This window comes from Nilaparvata lugens, chromosome 7, assembly GCF_014356525.2.
Source record: "Nilaparvata lugens isolate BPH chromosome 7, ASM1435652v1, whole genome shotgun sequence".
Classification (NCBI taxonomy): domain Eukaryota; kingdom Metazoa; phylum Arthropoda; class Insecta; order Hemiptera; family Delphacidae; genus Nilaparvata; species Nilaparvata lugens.
Window position 1 is genome coordinate 53,790,302 of NC_052510.1, and position 23,162 is coordinate 53,813,463.

General features: G+C 35.9%; 1 protein-coding gene across 1 annotated transcript in view; it reads right to left on the bottom strand.

The window, feature by feature from the left end:
- Window positions 1–924: 924 nt before the first annotated feature.
- The window catches only part of LOC111045938 (arginine/serine-rich protein PNISR), a 34,210-nt gene continuing 11,972 nt past the window's right edge, over window positions 925–23,162 (bottom strand). Inside the window, 10 exon segments of the mRNA XM_022331416.2 lie at window positions 925–3,163; window positions 6,319–6,974; window positions 9,802–10,105; window positions 12,714–12,811; window positions 14,154–14,210; window positions 15,304–15,406; window positions 17,853–18,026; window positions 18,387–18,560; window positions 18,563–18,568; window positions 20,499–20,634. Coding sequence (XP_022187108.2) covers window positions 6,322–6,974; window positions 9,802–10,105; window positions 12,714–12,811; window positions 14,154–14,210; window positions 15,304–15,406; window positions 17,853–18,026; window positions 18,387–18,560; window positions 18,563–18,568; window positions 20,499–20,634 — 1,705 coding nt within the window. The 3' untranslated portion in view covers window positions 925–3,163; window positions 6,319–6,321.

The following is a 23,162-nucleotide window of genomic DNA, read 5'->3' on the forward strand; positions in this document are numbered from 1 at the left end:
AATGCAGATTTCTATTAGTGACAATTGCCAAATAATATTGAATTATTTCCCCAGGTATCTATCACAGTAACTTTGAAGCTCTAAAACAGTTTAAAAAATGCCTCCTCTCTTGACTGTGGAAGAACGAGCTGAAATAGCAGCTCTTTCTGAGTTCTGGGGATCTGTGGTGCGAGTACAAAGATTGTGGAGGGCTAAACGAGAGATCAATGGAACACTGGATGCAAAAACATTGAGATCTTTTTTAAGAATCGTTGCAACATAGCAACGTGAAAGACCACTCTCACGAGATCCTTGATACAGTGATTTCTTAGGGCTCCTCATAAACATTTCACGAACTCTGTCAACATTCACTGCTGCCCTTGACGTTGATGGTCTTCCTGATCGTCTCCTATCTGCGACACTCCCTGTTGTTAGTAATTGGAATGGCAATTTTTAACAGTTTTTGCTTCCAGTGTTGCATGGATCCCTCGTTCCGCCCTCCACCATCTTTGTACTCGCACCACAGATCCTCAGACTTCATAACGAGCATCTATTTCGGCTCGTTCTTCCACAGTCAAGAGGGGGCATTTTTAAACTGAAACAAATGAAAATTGGTGTTAAACACAACCTCAAGGAGTGCTCTATCTAACAAAAATGTAGTTTTAACAAAATTGGTTCATAAATAAATTATAGCTCTATAAAAATGGGGAGTGACTTATCAGACACACTGTACAATGCAAATTGGGTGAATTGATTTCCACACATGGATATAAATGAGAAATAACTTTATTCAAATCTTTACCATCTAAAATACAAAAGTCTCACATAAATGAATATTCATTTACAAGACGTGGAACATAGTTTAAGTTTATTAAACTATAATAAAATTAATAATCTGCAACTCAGAGGTTAACTTTAAAAATAAACTGTCATTTTTCGTTGAGATTTTTTTTTTGGTTTTGGTAAAACAATTTTTAAATAACGTAATATCCACTAAAACTATAATAAATAAATGTAGCTTTGTATCGTTTTATGAATACGGTTGAGGGATATGAATCAATGAATGACCCAGCGGTTAGCATCAATCTCATGAGATATGCCTCAATAGCAGTTGTGTTTTAGAACCAACGTAGAAACTCAAGTCCTTCAACTTCCATGATCATCCCACAAATTACCCACGAACAAACCTAGCACTTCATAATAAACAAAACTAATGATCCAATAAGTTTTGATCAACTTGAAATTAAGCGTTAATTCACTCCGGAATGCCCTATCCACAAATGAAGTTATGTATTGAAATTAAGCGTTAATTCACTTCGTAATGACCTATCCACAAATGGAGTTATGCACGGTTGAGTTAATAACAGCCAAAACATTGCTTTTGTTCATGAAAAAAATAAAATAACAAAATCAAGGTTAATTTATTAATAAAGGTTAATGAATAGATTTGTTGATATTCATTGATAGGTGAAATTTCTGATCCAATACAATATCGGATAATATTGATAGTTTTTAGATAACTTGACAGCTCATGGTAGAACAACAGAATAGGTACAGAATGGAAACTGTCAATAAAACGCCTATCTACCGCGCAAATACCAGACAGACAGTATCTGGCGCAAATACCAGACACGTCACGTGACCTTGGGAAGTTCCAATCCTGGTCTTCTGATTGGCTCGTGGCAGTGAACAAGATCAATTGATCCGGATCATTAAAGTGATCCGAACCTACCATCGATACTATTACAATGCGGCACTTCCTAACAAGATGGCGGATTTTTGCGACAGGGTACTAGCCAAGTTTCCATACTGTATGTATACTGTGGTTGAACGTTGTGTAAAAGAAGGAGGTGAACATTAGAACGTTTCTAACAAAATATATGCATAACTCATGTATCAATTCATAATGAATATTTGGGATTATTCCACATTTTTATCAAATAAATTTTCTTGTCTAATGCAAAGCAAACGTACGGTTGAAAGAAATGAGCATTACAATATACATAATATTATTCACATTATTAATGAACGGTTCACTCATTCCTATTACAGGTATTGGACTAAAAAGCTTGAAAATAAACATATTTTAATAAATAAATGAAGGGCTCAGAGAAATAATACACATAGTCACAAAAAGCAAATTTTACAGGAGAATTTTTGAAGAAAATGCTACATGGACTCTGTTAATTTTTCCTCTGATCTTGTTCGTTATTACATGTCAAGCCATGGACTTTGTGCGTTACTACTCTGTATGCTATTACCGTACTTCTTCTGCTTATATCTAGGACTATGTTCAATATATCTCTGTATTATTTCGCATGGCAATAGTACAGAATGATAGCCAACTGTTGCAATGAAAATCTCAATTTTGAAAATTTTGGACTATGTGCGTTATTCCTCTGAGCCCTTAAATATGTTTTAAAAATAAAACATAAAATATTTTAACAGAATATCGTGATTAAAAATGTACTAAACACCCAACTAATATCAATCAATTTCAAGATGCGTCAACGCTTGAGAGGAGAGTGCCAAAAGTTCATCGGCTGACAACCAGTTATTATTGGGTTTACAATCAAGAAAGGACAGGACTAAAAATGATGAAATTAAACAAAAATAGACATAAATATTGAGAAAATATATGATGACACTAGGCTTCTTTCGTATGAATATCGTTCGAGCTAGCTGATAAACGTTTGATACATTCCTCTCACAGCGATTAGCACCTTTGAGAAAATTTAAATTAAAATCTAGAAGGAAAATGTTATAATTTCAATTAATAGCTTTATTATAATATCATGGAATATCATTTCATAGAGCAGCAACAAGGCCTATCACGTTCGATGGAAGAGAATTCAAGAACGGCAAGTTGTGTATAATTCAATCTAGCTACACAGTTGATAAATATTTCAAAGATAAATGATCAGCGTTCAACAAATTATTCAAACAAGAGAAACAGCTATCACAGCATTTGGGGATAACTATTTTTTACAGACGGATAAAATATTATTTAGGAGCAATTGTTACATATTGCTGAAAAGGTGATCAGATTCTAGATACTAAGAGCTAAACCTAACATCACTGTGGGGGAATTCGGATATAAATGAGTTGTGTTTGTAACGTCTCCAATGATTGCAAATCGATTTGAATGAAGCCAGCAATGATCAATATGGTACTCAGCTACATTCTGAAAAAATCAAAGGAAATATAATTAAACAGAATCCTATTAGATAATCCTATCACAACATTGATATACTATTAAAACTGTACTGCAATTCAAAAATAATAGCACTAGATATTATGTACTCTCAGGTCCGGTTGCACAAAAGCCAGTTAAATTTTAATCGTGATAAATTTCAGGAGAACCAATCAGAGAAGGCCTTTTTGATAAGACGGTTTCTCTTATTGGTTCTCGTGGAATTAATTACGGTTGAAATTCAACTGGTTTTTGTGCAACCGGTAGTCAGAATATTACAATAGCCTACATTATTGACCAACAGGATATTATTTGGTCACCTCTTGATAATTCCCTCCTTGAGTGGGATAGAAATGGAAACCCAACTATAGTGAGGTCCACGTTATAATGACAGTATTTGATCAACTTTGGTTTTGCTATCCTTGTCTATCATTCGACAAAGCTGGTGGTACTATCCTTTTCTAGGTCCACAATGATGACGATTATGTTTTTGACAGTGTAGAAATATAATTAATCAAAGCAAGAGAATCGGCATCGCTATTCTTCTATCTTTATCCACTGCCATTATAAGGTGGCCCACACTATAGTTCATAAAATAATAAACTGTTAGAAGGAAAATATGAAGGAGCAATATGAAAGTTTTTTTAATTTAAAATTTTAGGTCTACTTAATCAATTCTGAGTCAATAATTTTTTATAATAATAACATTGAGAGTAACAGAAGTATACAATATAGCAATCAGATCGGGAAGATGGAATATGCATTCGAGTGAAACATTATCCTTTTATATATTGAAAGACTTCTGTGAAACTAGTAACAGTAACTGATCACGTGAAATCAGGTTAATTTGAATTTAGGTATATTTGCGCCGTGAGGGTTAAGGCAAGTTGACTTTAAATTTTACATAAACTAAAATAATTTGATTTATGTGAGAGAACTTTCCAGCACCTGCCGTGGTTTTTCACGCCTTGGTTTGAAGCGCATTTTCGGAGCACTTAATTTAAAAAAAATTGTGTTGATGGGAAAACCAATGAGATCCATATCAATGTATTCAAAATAAACAAAGTGCAGAACTGATTCAGGGTAGTCACCAAATGCACACTATTGTTTTTCAAGCTTTCTAAATAAACTATCAACTGTCTAAAGGTGCGTACAGATTTACGCGCCGCGAACATGAGCAATTCACTTTTAATCAGCTGATGCCAAGCTTTTTATATCTATATCTTATACCGTTTCTGTAAAAATACAGATATAGTCAGCTGATTAAAAGTGAATTACTCATGTTCGCGGCGCTTATATCTGTACGCACCTATAGACTGTCTGCCATAGACTTTTCAACGAAACAGCAGGCCAAACCACAGTGTTTATAATTATTATCTATATTATAGAAAAGGAAAGAACTGGCTTATTATAGACGTACGGGATAGGAGATTCACGAATGATGCATCATCACGCACTACCATCACACTCCGTTGTGCGGAGGTAGTGCATCACGTCAGACCTACTGGACCGATTAACTTGAAATTTTGCATATAGAATCTTAATTAACCGAGGATAGTTCTAGGCCTATTTTCAATTCTTCAAGATTTCATTACTTCAAGTTTTCAGTTTGTCAAGTTTTAAAATAGACCCTTGCGGAGCACGAGTTACCTGCTAGTCAATGATAATTGAAAGCTTAGCAGACGAATAAATCATTGAATAAAAATGTAATCTAATGAAATAATGTACCTAAGTATTATATTCCAAGTCAAATCATTTTTCCAATTTTGGATTAAAGGGCTCGAATTTGTCACACCACTTACTTATTGAAACACAGTAATAAAAAATTATTGATTACCAGTCAATAGTTTTCTAAAATCAGCTTGCAAGTAGTTAAATAGAACTGTATAACAACCAAAACTAGTTTCTCCTTATTATAAGAGATAGAAGGTACAATCTCAGGTGCCGCATAGTATAAATTATATTTCAACTCTGTTGCATATCCATACTTTTTCAAATAAATTTCTCCTCCCACCCACTCTTTGACAGAATAGTCCACAATTCAAAATTACCGCCCTACTAACGCATCCATCATCCGCATCTATTCCTCCACCTTTATCCTTTACCACAAAAATAACCTTGACATTAGAGTAATTAATTTTCTACAGTCTGATGATGTTCCACACCAGGTCGAAACGATCGTCACTACCAATAGTAAGTGCATTTTCACTTCGTAACTTTTTTTAAAAATTCAAGTTATATTTTTAATTCAACATGGATATAAAGAGTGTTCTGAAAAAAGGTGCCCATAAGTCAGGGCGTGATTCCTCTCTTAAAAAGAAAAAAGTTCTTATCAACATAGAACCGAAAATGCTTGGTTACCAAGTTATACAGGGTGGAAGATTTCGTCTGAATTTCTGTGCCCCTGCTGAAACAAAGACCTACGGGTATTTTTTGGCTGTTAATTAAGATGAACAATTTAGAGTAATTTATGTAAAATGAACTGATAAATTGAATGAAACAGTTTCCAGACCTGTAGCTACAGTGATTTTCAAGATTTATGTGACGAAATACGCGAAACTTGGTCCCGAAAAACAAGTACCTTTAAGGTTTGAAGCCGATTTACTACGTTAAATGTACAATAAACACAAACTATTTTTCTACAGAACTTGTAGAAAATTCAATTTAGAAGAGAAAGATGTAGAATAAGTCTATGACAGACAAACGCAACATTAAAAAAATAATCCTTAATTACATACAAAACGCATGAAAAATAGAGAGCTTAACAGATTTTGTCGGGACCAAGTTTCGTGTATTTCGTCACATATCTTGAAAATTACTGTAGCTACAGGTCTGGAAACTGTTCCATTCAATTTATCAGTTCATTTTACAAGTACGCTAAATTGTACATCTTAATTAACAGCCAGCAAATACCTGTAGGGCTTCGTTTCGACAGGGGAACTGAAATTCAGACGAAATCTTACATCCTGTATAACTTGGTAACTAAGCATTTTCGGATCTATGTTAATTAGAACATTTTTCTTCTTTTGATGAGAGGAATCACGCCCTGACTTATGTGCACCTTTCTTCAGAGCACCCTGTATATAACAACAACAGTTTATTACTAGACAGAGAACAAATAAGAATAGTTTAGCAAAAGTACTCACAATTCAATCTCTAGTCCGGTAACTGGATCGACTGGCACGCCCCGATCCCCCCGACGAACTACTCGAATGGCGGCGCTTTCGAGATGAGGATGAAGACGAATAATAAGAAGACTTTTTATGTTTCGGAGGCGTCCGACTTCGCTTGCTACGATAATTCCTGTGATACCTATCTCTATCGCGCTCACTCTCCCTACTCACAGATCTCCTACGATCTCGTCTGTCTCTTTCTCTGTACGACTCTCTACTTCTTTCCCTACTTCTATCTCTATCTCTACTTCTTTCCCTACTTCTATCTCTATCCCTACTTCTTTCCCTACTTCTAATTCTTTCTCTACTCCGCTCCCTACTTCTATCCCTTTCCCTACTTCTCGACTTCTTCTTCCTCTTCTTCTTCTCTTTACTCCGGCTACGCTTTCGTTTCTTTTTACGGTCCTTTTTCTTTTTGCTGTCGTGTTTCTTTCGGCGCCGACTCGATCGACTTGATCGACTGCTCGAGCTGCTAGAAGATGAAGACGAACTGGAACTGCTGCTAGCATCGTCATCATCATCATCATCATCATCAGAAACCACCACCGCTGAAGACTTGGAAGCCTTCTTGCTGTGCCTATCGTTATTTGTGCTTGCACCATCCTTCTTCGCTTCCGCACCGTCATATTCTGCGAAAAAAACAGAAAACAAAATGATAGAACAAAAACGTTCAACTCAAACTTAAAACTAGATTCTTCACAATTGAAATCAATCTGAGACAAATCACCAATCCTTTACTTCACTCAATTCACGTAAAGGAGAACATCCTTCAACAGGTTTGTTAGAGAAGCGGTTTGACTCAGTGGTCGCGCTGGTAAGCTATCTCTAAGGGCCAGACCATATCTTAAGGTGCATTTTTGTTTGTGCGTAAATTTCCGCAGTCGACGACGACAAGCATTGTTGATATTCATATTGTCCAAATTTCAAGTGTGCTAAAACAGCTGATAAAATAACTTTTTATTATCAAAGAATTAAACATTTCTAAGAAAAAACGCTCAATGTGGTCTGACCCTAAAGGTGCAAATCCTTAGCGACGACTCGAACCGTGTGGCTAGAGGTGGAGCAAATAATCTAAAAATTCATTACATTGGATATAAATCGTAAAATCAACATGGTAGCCAACACTTCCAGTTCATCTGCCGCCATAACGTTCATACAGCAAAAAAATCCAATGAATCATCGAATCTAATGAATTTATAGGTTATGTGCTCTAGCCGTGGAGGTTCTAACCACGCGAATCTAGCTTCACGTCTCAAGTCGTCGCTAAGGCTGACCACTAACGGTAGGACATGCATAATAAACATGTATGTACATGCATGATTTGTCATCAGCGAGAGGCTTCTAATATAAAATAAACTAGCAATATAATAACAATAGTTAAACATTGGAAAATTACAGATCATAATGAAAGAAAAATAATTCAAGCTCAAATAGAGCAGCGAAGAAAAAGTATCAAAAAATCGGAGATACAAAGCATACCCTCAAAAATTTTGCTCCAAGTCTTTTGTTGTGATGACACAAAAATGTACGACGACATGTGTGTCATGCATGTCCTACTGTTAGTGGCCAGCCTAGAGAATTGCACCTTAAGATAAGTTAAGAATCATGCGCCTGCTACTCTCCTTGGAAGGGTGACCACTTGATCCAACTCCTCTGAATATGATTCATGAGTTGAAAAATCGCTTTCCGGTGGTTCCGCACCCACCTGACACTGTAGGTCCACTCATTTCTAATTATCATTCGTCCCATTACCCACGCACAAGCCTAAAGTTCATGTGGGAGTCACCCTCAACAAAAACAAAATTGATGAACAGATGATGGCTAAATAAGCTGAATTAATGATTGTAGATAATGCAGTAATAGAGAGCTATGTCAAGTCGATAGCATTTCGTATGCATATGACAATTCGCTGCTGCTGTGCATAGGCATTGTTAACTTGCCCACACATCCGTGTTTAAGTGAAGATTATTTCCTTCCGAGAGTGAAGAGTAGAGGTAGGCGCACACAGATCGTCATCGGACAGACGGCACGCATCGGACGATTAGATTTGATGCATCGTTTTCAGTTGGAGGGCACATGCCTATTCGATGTGGATAGGTATGCGCACTCCATTTGAAAACAATGCATCAAATCTAATCGTCCGATGCGTGCCGTCTGTCCGATGACGATCTGTGTGCGCCTAGCTTAAAACACTGCTACCAAGTCAATCCCATCCAAGTGCTTCACGCATTGCAACCAATATTTTTTGGGCTATAATGTATTTCCGATCGACGTACACATTTAGCTTTGCTTCAAGTCATTGAAAATGTTAATTTGTTCGATTCATTCAATCGTTCAAATTATTCACTTGAACAAACATTTTCCCTGTAAAACCCATGTATTGGTAAGGCTAGGCGCACACCGGTTAGTCAAGACAAGACAAGACATGATCAGACACGTTTAGTCACAATACTTCACATAGCTGCTTGTGACGCAACTCAAACTGATTAGTCATTGCAATTAGACATGTCTTCATGAGTAACTATGTGAAGTATTGTGACTAAACGTGTTTGATCTTGTCTTGTCTTGATTAACTGGTGTGTGCTTAGCTTTGGTGCACCAAAGGAGATCAGTATTTTAATTAAGTATCAGCACAATGATAGATATGATCAGATGATACTCAATTCAAGATTGTTCATCCCGTTTGATGCAATCCTACACAAACATACCAAGTGCTGAAAATTCAAATACTGTATAACATTAGCAAGAATCCATGACAAAATTCACTCGTATTTGAAACACTTGGTATATCCTATTATGTTAAGCGAGCAATTTCTTCATATCTGTTTATATTTTTATATCTGGTTATCTATGTTCAACGGATCTCGAAAACGGCTCTAACGACTTTCACGAAATTTGGAACATAGTAGGTTTATGATATAAAAATTCGATTGCACTAGGTCTCATCCTTGGGAAAACTCGCTGAACGACATTAAAAGGATAATTCATCCTTGGCTGAAACAGCTGAGGCTTCGTCGTCTGTGGATGGTAAAAAGTGAGCGAGTGTTTCTGTGGAAAATCAAAATATCACATCCCCGAAATTCATAAGCTGACGTATAGCCAGGTGTAAAATATAAACACGATCATTTTAGAGAATTGTGTTCTGTTTATCAATAAATAAAAATAACGAGCAAAGCTCGGTGCCCCGATATTACTCTATAACATTAGCAAGAGTCCGTGATACAATTCACTCGTATTTGCAACACTTGGTATATCTTGGTATAAACAACACATTGAATCGAATTGTTCAGCTTCAACAGTGTCGTGATGTAATTAATTGATATTTCACAGCTTTAGAAAGATTCAGACTGGTGCATTCAATTCAATCCAAGATTAAAATTAGAATAATAGTTATTTGGAAGAGAATAATAACAGAACAGCGACCAACTGTTTTCAAAATTCAAATTTTGCGCTCACCTGATTCGAGATTTGCGTCTACCTGTGGAACGTTCTTTCGCTTCTCGCCCGTCACAATCTCCACTCTCAGCTTCGGCCTGGTCTCACTCCCTCCTTTCCTCTCCAACGATTTGCCACGCTTCTCCTCTCTCCTACGACTACTCTTCTCCTCTCCTTCATCCTCCTCATCATCATCTGTCTCTTCTTCTTCATTATCATCATCCTGCTCCAATTGTTCTCTTTCGCGTTCTTCTTGCTCCTCGATTTGCGACAGAATCTTTTTCTCTATGTTTGCAAACGCTTTCTTACGTTTGTTTATCCTTTCCTGAAATAATATTACAATTGGCAATTGAAACGCTATATGGTATTTGAAAGAATTCGTAAACATTATAACAATATTTTCATGAATGCATGGCATCATCCAGTCACTTGAAAGTCGATACTGGGTTTCTCATTATAATTGACAATTGTAAAAATCATTCCAAAAATAATTATTTCACTTGGCTAACCTGGCTGGCGTCTATTCAATTGGAATTATTGTAATTGATTCACGCTCCAAACTAACCAACAAGTATGTGATGCATTCAGCTTTCCTACATGTCTAGCGGGTTTTTAATCAATCAATCATCTTCTTTATTCCATAATACAGAAATTACAAAAATGATAAATAATATAAAATACAAATAATTAAGTACTAGCATTAGGGTTTCATATTATACAGAGTGTCTGATAAGTCACTCCCTATTTTTATACAGCTATAATTTCTTTATTTATGAACCAATTTTGTTAGAACTAAATTTGTTAGAAAGAGCACTCCTTGAGGTTGTGTTCAACACAAATTTTTATTCGTCTCAGTTTAAAAATGCCCCCTCTCTTGACTGTGAAAGAACGAGCCGAAATAGCAGCTCTTTATGAGGTCTGAGGATCTGTGGTGCGAGCATAAAGATGGTGGAGGGCTGAACGAGGGATCAATGCGACACTGGATGCAAAAACTGTTGAAAATTGCCATTCCAAATTACTAACAACAGGGAGTGTCGCAGATGCAAGATGTTCAGGAATACCATCAACGTCAAGGACAGCAGAGAATCTTGAGAGTTCGTGAAATGCTCATGAGGAGCACTAAGAAATCACTGCGTCAAGGATCTCGTGAAAGTGACATTTCATGTTACTCTGTTGCAACGATTCTTAAGAAAGATCTCAATGTTTTTCATCCAGTGTCGCATGCATCCCTCGTTCAGCCCTCCACTATCTTTGTACTTGCACCACAGATCCACAGTAACGTGGATAGCACAGTAACCACAATCCTCAGACCTCATAAAGAGCTGCTTTTTCGGCTCGTTCTTCCACAGTCAAGAGAGGGGGCATTTTTAAACTGAAACGAATGAAAATTGGTGTTAAACCCAACCTCAAGGAGTGCTGTAACAAATGTAGTAAGTTCTAACAAAATTTCTTAATAAATAAAGAAATTATAGCTGTATAAAAATAGGGAGTGATTTATCAGACACTCTGTATAATATGAAACCCTAATTCAAGTACTTAATTATTTGTATTTTATATTATTTATCATTTTTGTAATTTTTATATTATGGAATAAAGAAGATTCTTGATTGATTGATTAAAAAACCGCTACACATGTAGGAAAGCTCTGAATGCATCACATACTTGTTGGTTGGTTTGGCACTATGGCCTGACGTAGACACGAGTTGGGATTTCAATAAGTTGAGCTGATAATCTATATAATTACACACAGTGACAAGAACAAAAAACTCACCCACCCCAACCTTTCCTTTTACCTTTAAAACATAATCAAGCAGAACATTTTAGGTTATGTTCTTCAACTAATTTTTTATTTAGAATCTATACAAGACTATTTGGAATCTGGTCGATCTGAGGACCTCCCACCCTTTTAACTCAAAAAATGCAATTAAAATTATCTAATATATGGGTAAAACATGATATTGATACCTATTAAATTATTTGTATTCCCTTATTACTATAAAATGGTTGTAAAGAAGTTTCGAGAAATTGCGGTTGTTAAATTTTTCCTGAAGCCCATACATGTAGGGTAACCTTCCACTGAAACCGTATTCAACCGATCCGTTCGGCCGTTGGATCGGACGAATCTGCCGGCCGTTAATTCGGCCGAATATGGTCATCCATTGGAACCGTTTACGTCAGTCTAGTTGCCAATTATTAGTTGCTAATAATCAACTACTATCATAGCCACCAAAATTTTTCATAAACAATGATTATATTGAGATTTCGAAAATTGAATAAACAAATAACCACTAAATTAGTTATTTATTATCAAGCAATCTTTGTTCACAGATTCCTTTAAACATCACAACGATGATATGTTTTGTCTCGCATATCCCACAATGGAACATGCTCTTGAACCAAACTTATCAACTTTTCATTGTCCATAGTTACAACTTTATAAAACAGAACAACTTCAAAAAACAAAAAAGACTGTAAAACAATTTCAAGTTAGGATCACTTTGTTGTCTCAGCTCGACTAGTTAGTTCGGCCGGATAGAGCCGGAAAATCCCATTCAATTCTGATCGAAAAATTGATCGGCCGGAGACGGCCTTATGAACCAGTTGCAATGGACGAGCAGCAACTATTCCTCTCTTTGGGATCTTTCGGTCGCGTTCGGTAGTTGTCGGCCGATGCTAGTTCGGACGAAATCGGTTCCAGTAGACGGTCCACCGTAAAGCCGATTTTTAGAAGTCCAATTTTTCGTCATCTTCAAGAATTCTATTAGATTGAACATAGCTTGGCAAAGAAATTATATGTATCTGCACATGTATCATATCTTTGCCAAGTTCCGTTCAATCTGGTCGAATTCATAAGGAAGGCAGAAAATCGAACGTCCAGAAATCGATGGGTCTGTAACTGGCTCAACTTGCAAAAAATGAAAAAGATAGCTTACCCTGAGTTCTTGATCGGAGTCCTGTTTCTCCTTGTCACTATTCTCGTCCTCTTCACCACTCTGAGACGCCTCCGAGTCGCTGCTGTAGATCCCCAGTCCTGCATCAAGTTATCACTACAATCTTGTATTCTAACTAAGCTGCTAAAGACTTATTCGACTAATGCATTTTTCAACATATAAAAACACTAGACTCTACACGTATTCAGAAAATGACATTGATGGACGTTCGGGAATGGACGTAAACCATCCATTTCAGGTTCAGAAAATTTCAATCAAGAGTTGTACATCAATTTAAATGACGTCAATTGATAAAATCTATCTAGAAACGTAATTCAATATGATTTCAACATATTCATGATCAGAATCTGGTAACTTCAACTGAAGTGCATACTATAAATCCGAATGGTTTTAGTTGAATCATTTGTTTTTTATCAACTCAGTGTTCCGAATGGGAGGACAGTATTTTATTGAGCATTTTACATAATTTTTTACTCATATAATTAGTCGTCAAGCTAGTATTGTAAGGTTCTAGAAAACTGCATACACTTCAAGTTAGTATGTAGGGTTCTCGAACACTATATACTCTTCAAGTTGGCAATACAAAATAAGTACAACATACTTATTCGAAATGCAAGATTATACCAACATTATTAAAGTTTTCTTACAAAATTTAACTGCAATGTGCAAAAAAACATTAATTAATCACAACCTTGTAAATAAATATCTAGTTAATATTACTGTATATTTGAATAAATAATAATGAATTATTAAAAAGCTTCTAAGATTTTTCAGAGCTTGAAACGACTAAGGATAAAAAACAAACGAAATTGGTAGAAATTGATGTTTGTTCCTGGTTTAACATAGATCTCAAATCAATTAATTTATAGAAACTTGTTATATTCAAGGCGCTTGATAGGGAATATCTATTTTACTCAACGTGAAATATATTCAGTACGGAGAATAATAGTGTACTTGTTGATTGAATATCATAGAGCTGGAAGTCCTTCAGTTTTATAATATTTAAAAATTGGTGACGTCATATCATGATATCTACTTGGCATAGAGTATGAAAAGTCTGAGAGAGCTGTACAGTACACACTGAGCACTGTATTAATTTACGAACAAATCTCACGATCGACTAATAGATCCATTATATTATTTCGATTCTATAAGATAAAATAAGATCGATCAATAGTTGATAACAACATTTTGCCTTGCAGCCAAGTACAACTAGAACAGTACTGATTAGTTGCTAAGCAAAGCATTTGTTCTCAGCTAAGTTCTTTCTCAAGAATCGTTCATGAATGCGGCCGTGAATATCTACGTCCTGGGCAAAATGATATCGTTACATCTTTGAAAGCCTAAACAGTATCAAGTAATACAATAAATATTTCAGTGGTGATGAAAATATAGAAAAAAAAAATCTTCATTAATGCTTACCAAGTTTTCCAGTTAAAGAAGTGAAAGCGGGCGTCTTCTGGAGCTGAGTTGCTGGAGCTTTGTGATAAATAGATATTATTTAGTAATCAGCAACAGAATGTGAGTAGGTAAGAATGATAACTGATCACCTCTGTTTACACTCCGATAAATACTGCTAATCATTGCATATAAAATAGAAAAAATGCACACAAAATTAGCGATAATATATTGCATTTAAAACAATATGAATAGCTTATTGAGAGTGGAAATAATTATACTATAAATTAGCACCGATTTAAAATGTAACTGAAGTTTACCTGCACTACAGAAACATACTACTGTAAATTGCCAATAAATCTGCATTTGAATAACGTTTGACTTTTGGACGGAGTTTCAAGATGTGGGATTTCATTGTACTGTGAAGAAAGTTCAACTCAGACCTGAACGACATACAAATCACATGAATTCGGTTCATATGTTATAAAAATTGTATGTGCTACCTGAATGCTACAGGAGAATCATAGTTAACCCGAAATAATGCAGAAATATCATTGGGTAGACATGGTAGCTTGATAATGAAGGATAGGATGACGCATATGAAGGTTGGATTGTATGAGGAAGAGATTGAAAATTGTATTCAAAAAAGTGGAAAGATTATTTGGCAATGGAAAAATTGTAGGAGAAGGAATTTGAAAACTATTTAAAATGGTTAGTATACTGAAACGATAATAAATTAAAGGGATTCATATGAAATGTTAAAGGAGAGAAATTTTCACTAAATACTTGATTCAACTCAAAATGGTATAAAATGAAACTTACAACAATATTGTTCTATACTACTTGTTATTGAGAAATATTGATTCACAAACTTTTAGCCTACTTCTTATAAATAGAGTTTGGGTTCAACAAGAAGTTTATCATAACTTTCATTGATTTTAAATGGCGTTCGGTTATACCATTACATAAAAGGACAGTTTATTATTCAATGAGTCCTTATCTGTTCAGTCTTTTCGTATCATAGAATGATTTACCTGTTACACGATGCTTCAATATGAAGCAATAATATTTGCATGAAAAGTGTTCGAAAATTGAATCAGTTCAGATAAAAGCTGATTTCAAAACCCATGGAACAATAGCTTTGTTTGAATGGAAGGTCTAATCAGTAAAGTACCTTTGGCGCGCATATTTGCATACTCTTCATTTACCACAGTCCTTATCTCTTGTGTCGTCACAGACATCAGAATCTCAGTCAAGATTTTACGCACTTTCAGCATCTGCAACAAAATAGATAGAATTGTCTCAGTTGGCAGTAATTTATCTAATCTTTCAAATGTGTAAGCAATATGAGATAAATATATGATTCATATATATGTCCCATATGACCAGGTGACAAATAGTTATTTGGGCATCTATAGTGAGGTCCATGTTATAATGGCAGTGGAGAAAGGTAGGAGAACAACGTTGCCGATCCTCAGTCTTGTCAATGCCTTTTATAGACGGTAGCTGATGCAGGTTTATTGATGTTTACTGTTCATTCTCGTTTAAAATAATCAATTATATTTTACTAGTAGTTCTGTGAACAGAAGACCTCACGCTCAGTAAGTTACATTGACCTGTTGTTATGTTTTCTCAAAAATTAATAAATGATTTATCAATTTAAAATGGCTAGAAAAAATCCTAAATAAACATAGAGCTTTCTGTCCAATCGTACCGTGACGTGTCGTCCCGGAGTGTGAGTGCTTTTATCAGATCTGGCTGCAACTGTCTACAACGTTGATGGAAAGATACAATTTTCAAGATGTTCGATGTTTTTGAACGGGTAGTATTATAGCATAGCCACCTCTAATACAAGGCCCCGGCCTACGGTATTGCAACGTCGCAGCATAGGCCTAGAATCCACGGTATATAGAAGAAGACGGTAGGTGTCACGCGCATATTTGTGCTAAATTTCCGGTCTAGCTGACGTCATTTTATATCCAATCATCTGTTTCTAACAAATACGTTTCATAAATTGCCAATAAGTGTTAATAACGTCGGTTGGTGGCGATGACGCAATCTAGCTGGCTGGCCACTGCGCACACATTTCATGACCCCTACCGTTTTTATCTAAATACCGTGCTAGAATCTAATACATAATTAGTAAAAAATACCAGCTGATCTTTTTCACCAATCATGTATTAGATTCTAGGCCTACGACGCTGCGACGTTGCAATATCGTAGGCCGGGGCCTTGTATTAGAGGTGGCTATGATTATAGTCAACTGTCTACTAACGTTGATGGAAAGATACATTTTCAAGATGTTCGATGTTTTTGAACGGGTAGTATTATAGTACACTAGACAGCTGATTTATGATGAATAATTCTAGTCTGATTTTTACGGTAATATTGGCGTTCAAAGGAGACTCCTTTTCCTTTTATATTATCCTTGAAATGCAAAATTTCCAAAAACCTTGTACATACGTCGAGGCGCAATTTAAAAAGGAACATACCTGTCAAATTTCATGAAAATCTATTACCACATTTCGCCGTAAATGCACAACATATAAACATTTAAACATTAAGAGAAAGGCCAAACCGTAGACTTGAATCTTAGACCTCACTTCGCTCGGTCAATTAAGCAAGAAATTATATTTTTCAATGATTTCGTGATGAATTTTCATAATTAAGATGAAATATTTTGCTAACTAACTATTAATTCTCCATTTATAAAAGACGTTCAGGCAACAGGTCAAAGCGAGAAAGAGATAGCGTTATCCGCTTTGTTGAATGATAGACAAGGACAGCAATTAATACCATTGCTAAACAAACACTGCCATTATAACGTGGACCTAGGGAAGATTTGCAATATTTCTTCACTCGCGAGGGCGCCTGTTTCCCTCAGAAATTTCCTGAAGAAAAATAACTATAGTCTCGTGAAGAGCACAAGATTCCTCCATTTAACCTTATTCCTCCATTTATATAAACGTTTATGATGGAATTGGTCTGGTTTTTTCATAGATGTTCAAGTTGATAATTATTTTTATAACAATGATAATAATAGGACTAATTCCAGGTTCAAGACACACTAACCAACAAACATTTATGTTTCAAAATTAAGAATATTACACAAAACACATGTTATCCTTCGTGATGATTTTATACGAAGGTCACTCCAGTTTCCAAAACACTACCCTAATATTCAAATATTCCAATACTCAAGTTATTCATTTTAATAGAAAATGGTTTTCAATTCTTATATTCTTTTGAATTTTATCCTGTGCCATTGTATTTTCAAGCGGAGCTCGATTTCCCAATATTGTTCATAGTATAAAAATAAAACTACGTTAAGACATGGATTGCCACAATTAGTTTAGTTCCTATTTGGTTATTTTTACTTCAAGTACAGTATTTTTACTTATGACTCTCTCCAACACCAATGTAAATCAGGTGCTGGATTCACAACGTGGACCTCACTATAGGTTTGAACGGAAGTTGGATCTGGTGAGATATAATAATAATAATATTTTGTCAAATAATATTTTTGTACGATGGGAAGATGAGATAAGGGATGATTTGATAAGGATGGGTTATAGAGGATGGAGAGGATTTATAATGGATAGAAACGTTTGGAGGAATGTTGTGGAGGAGGCCAAAGCCCACAATGGGCTGTAGAGCTATAGAAAAAAAATATTTTGTCAAGTTTTCGTTTGGTGAGTTCTGGTCTAAGCGTTGTTTACTCACAGTCTCCTGCATGATCTGCTCCTTGGTGAGGGGCGGCGCAGGTGGGGGTGGCTGAGGGGCAGGGGTGACTGGGGTTTTGGCCACCGCCGTTCGTTGGTCGAACCTCGATCGCCGCGGAGTCTGCTGATCCGCCTCACTGCCGTCTTCCTTCCCAGATTCCTCAGAGTCCGAATCCTGATTTCAACATTTCAACAATCACCAGTCACCAGCTTCGATTTTATTCGACAACATACAGTAAAAATATCGTAAACTCTACAAACCTTGGTTGTCATTGAATTAAAGAAATAGAATTGAAATCTAAAAAAATGAAAAATAGGTTTTGAATAATACCTTAAATTGATTGTATATAAATCGAAAAACTTGAAAAAATGTCACCAGTAGAGAGTTTAAACTTTGCACAGCCTTAAGAATAAATGGTAAAAAAGCTCATTTCTACAATTACAAAGTAATGCTAATCAAACATGCCAATTACAATTTTTGTTATTAACCTTTACTAAATTTATAAAGTGTCAGCTAATAATAGAAATTACTTACAAATTTGCTGCGTGGTATTTTTCCCTCTCGTAGAGCTTGTTCCTCCATCTCTTTTCTCCTTTCCATCTCCATCTGTTTTTCTTTCAACAGTCGTTCTTGCTCTTGTTTCTTCTGTTTTTCTTTCTCCATTTTTTCTAGGCCCTCCCTTATCCAAGCCGGGAGTGTTTTTCTTTTAGCCGCATCTAGAAACACAAAAAATGCATCAACTTATAGTAAGTGGTCCTAATGCAACTTCGAACTTTAAAACAGTGGAACTTAATAAAAGGAGGTACGCAAAAGTATCTGGAAGGATGGAAGAATAGAGTGGAGGTTAATGTGACCTGATCAAGATTTGGAAGCAAAAGAAATAAAGCAATAGCTCAACGTCATCAAAGAAGCGACTCAACACCAAAATGACAACGAGAGTTCGATATTATTGAAAGCATCTTTAAAAACTAAAAAATCTATCAAAGTAATGATTCACTGTAACAGTGTTCCCTTCTATTTACATCGTTATAAACCATTATTGTATTGTTTATATCAATATAATAGTTCTATTGAATAAAAGCTAGCAATTGTATTTTCATTGTACGAAATTTAGCATTTACATCATACTAAGAAAATTGTAGAACATCTATAAAACAATAATAATTCTGTGGCTTGGTGCAAAAACTACTAATGTCAATTTTCTTCAAAAATGAGTTTAATACATCACTAATATCGATTATTTTCAGTTCCAGAAGTGCCAATGTCCTATCTCAAAGCAATAAAAAGTTATAAAGTTTATTTAATTTCATTTATTTACAATGCAAATGAGACTTATGTAATAACATTGGTAGATAAAATAATAAGGTTGTCCTTGTGCTATTTTTCTTCCAAATTTGTAGGTGACACAGTCCAAGATGAGGTTAGAATTATACTACCAATGTCATGATTTAGTAACTAAATTATAAATGACTGTTATTCCTCTCTCAAAATGCGAAAACTACCAATGAAGACATAAGTTTTTATATTGTCATTCATACTTCGTGCCAGAACTACCAATGTCGACTTCTGCACTTCTAGCACTCGCAATTCCGTATTGAAATGCCGTAGTTCGAAAATACAAGGTGAGCTTTCAAGCTGATTTGTGAGAAAGTTGATATTTTGACATAGGTAGTTTTTGCACCAACCACTGATAATTATTATCAGTCCAATATTGCTATACGGTGCTGAGACATGGATGTTAGATAGAAAGGAGGAAAGGAAATTGATTGTATTTGAGAACAAAATCCTTAGGAAAATCTATGGACCTATAAATGAGGGAGGAGAGTGGAGGAAGAGACACAACAGAGAACTTTGAGACTTTATTGGGAGCCAGATGTAGTATGCGAGTTCAAATGTAGAAGGATCAGATGGGCTGGGCATGTTTTGAGAACAAAAGATGAGCAATCTCAATCAAGTGTTGAAAAGAAATCCGGAAGGACGACGACCGAGAGGAAGACCACGACGTAAATGGTGGAGTCAAGTGGAGGCCGATATGGAGAGAATTGGAGCAATCGAGGAGGACGCGGGGAATCGAGAGAGATGGAGGGGCGGCTTGTTGGTGCGGCTAAATATTTACTTGGATATGTATGACCATGGCAGTACGTAAGAAAGTAATTGCATTTTCAAGCAAATGCTAGGATTTGAGTCAGCTGTATAAAGCTATCAGAATAGCTAGAACTAATGATTAATCACTAGATTATAGCTTTTATTCAATAGGCTCAATGTTTATTATTAAAAATATTGTTTACATGTCATCATAATTTTTTCTAGAATTTTGTCAAATGAAGTTTGTGGTTTTCATTCTTATGCCGAATTGAATATCCCAGGATAAACTATTTTGGATTAGCCAATCGAATCTACTCAATATTGTGCTGATCCCTGATGAGGATTGACGTCCCTTGACATAACACAAGTTCACGTTTTGTAACGATTTTTAGAACCCGATCAAACGGGTTTACAAATTGAACATAGTCTTCATCAAAACATTCATTACAAGATATTAATAGCTATATTTATAAATTGAATGATTTATTATTATTTAATTCATATTATTTATAAGTGTTATTGAAAACATAGAAGCTTGAGTAGAGCTGCAGCTTGACTTACCGATAACCGGAGCCATTTCTTCCTCTTCGTCAGACTTGGCGTCGTGTGCGCGACTGCCTCTGAGCGACTTGTCGCCACGCCAACCTGCTTTGTGTCGCACATAGGGCGTCGATGTATCGCCAACCCAATAGCCATGCTACAAAAAACATAAAAATACATGAAATACATTTCTTGAACCCAACATCCATGCTACAAAAAAGAAATAATAAAAAATCCATATACATATGATAGGTATGCATTCTTGACTATAATTTATTCATTCATATAGGTTTACATAGGTTCAAATTATTGAATTTTCTCCCCGTTCTAAACCTGTATAGTCTCGGCTAAATCTCTCAGCTATTAACAGGCTTCATTCTCAGCTGCATGGAATGGAAAAAATTGTAATAGAATTGGACTCAACACGAGCTTTATTCGACATTAAATATGTGTCTTAGTAACAGAGATAACAGATTATAAATATTACAGCTGTTTTATCATCACAATCTTCCCCCTTAATATCAATCGGCACTCGTGGGGTATGGGGCGAGCTGGCGAAGTGAGACTGTCGATTCTCTGCCGTCGTTGTGGCGAACAAACGCATATTCAGGGTTACTCTCGATTAATTCAACTTTTTCAACTTGCGATTCTTGTTTTGAGTTTTTTGTCATCTTCTTCAACCATACTGGTCCAGGTGTCAATAGCCAGGTTGGTAATGGTTTTCCATTACTTGAGTTTCTTGCATGTAAAAACATCCGCTCATGTGGTGTGCAGTTGGTGCTTGTGCATAATAGGGAACGAATAGAGTTAAGGGCATCGGGGAGAACTTGTTCCCAGTGACTGTTGTTCAAACCTCTCGATTTTAGGGCTAGCATCACACTTTTCCATATAACTCCATTGTACCGTTCGACTTGCCCATTACCGGCTGGATTATAGGGCGATGTTCTGCTGCTGGCAATTCCTTTTGATAGTAGGAAATTTTTCAAAGCTGATGACATAAACGATGTTCCTCTATCGGAATGTATGTAAGACGGTACACCAAAAAGAGAGAATAGTGATGTAAGGTGTTTTATTACTGTATTAGTAGTCATGTCAGGACAGGGGAAGGCAAATGGGAATCTGGAATATTCGTCTATAAGAACTAAAATATACTTGTTCCTTGAACTTGATTGTAGTGGGCCTTTGAAATCCATATTAAGACGTTCAAATGGTCGAGTTGCTTTGATAAGGCGGCCAGTTCCTTTGGCATAGCGTGGTTTCATTTCAGAACATGTAATACATTTGGAACATACTTCTTTTACATCATCTATTGAATATGGTAAGTTCTTTGTTTTGGTCCAATGATGGAGTCGAGTAACTCCTGGATGACACAGGTCCTCATGAATTTTTATCAGTTTCTTTATATCTGTATGGCATCCAACAGTGGCACAGACTCTTGATAGTGTATCTGCTGGTATATTCTCTTTTCCAACTCTATAAATTATATTGAACTTATATTCTGACAATTCAAGGCGCCATCGTTGGATTTTGTCATTCTTAATCTTGCTGGTTTGTTTATTACTAAACATGAATGAAACTGATTTCTGGTCTGTGATAAGTGTAAATTCTCGTCCAAGTAAGTAATGTCGCCATTTCCTGATTGATTCCACAATGGCATAAGCTTCTTTTTCCACTGCAGAGTGCCTAGTTTCAGATGTGGAAAGAGTTCTTGAGAAAAACGCCACTGGTCTCTCATTCTGTGTTAATACTGCTCCAATAGCGTAATCTGAGGCATCAGTTTCCAAAGTGAACGGGACTTTTTCATCAATGTGCACTAGAACTGCAGATCCTATTTCTTTCTTTAATGATTCAAATATATTTCTGCATTCTTCATTCAACGGGAAGTGAGTATTATGCACAAGTGGATGGATCTTTTTTGAAAATTCTTTTATCCATTTGGAGTAGTGTGCAAGCATTCCAAGGACACGCTTCAATTCTTTCTGATTTTTTGGAGCTGGTAAGTCAAGGAGTGGTTTCAATCGATCTGGATCGGGCTTAATCATACCCTGACCAATTTCGAATCCCAGAAAGGTTAAATTCTCCATAGATATTTTACACTTTTCTTCATTAATCGTGAGGCCATATTTTTCTGTTGCTCTCCAGAAATTTTCTAAATTTTCATCATGTTCTTCTTGGGTCCTTCCGCATACAATAATATCATCTAAATAGGCATAACATGATGTCAAATTTTCTTGTTCTATGATTTGATCAATCACTTTCTGGAAAGCAGCTACTCCATTCGTGACTCCGAACGGAATTCTTTTGAATTGATACAGTTTGTGTCCAACTTCAAATGCGGTGAAATGCCTTTCCTCAGGCAAGATTGGTATCTGGTGATAGGCAGATTTCAGGTCAATAGATGAGAATATTTTATATTGCGCTACCTTATTGACTAATTCTTCCATTAGTGGTAGTGGATAGGCATCCAAATTCGTGAATTTGTTGATGGTCTGTGAATAGTCAATCACCATACGTTTCTTTTGGTTCTCTCTTGAAGTAACAAATGCTTGAGCTCTCCAAGAAGAATGACTATTTTCTATAATATCAGCATCTTTAAGCCGTTTGACTTCATTCATCATAAACAAGTAATCCTCTTCTGAATGTCGTCTCGATTTAGTTATTATAGGCCGACAGTCCGGTTGAAGA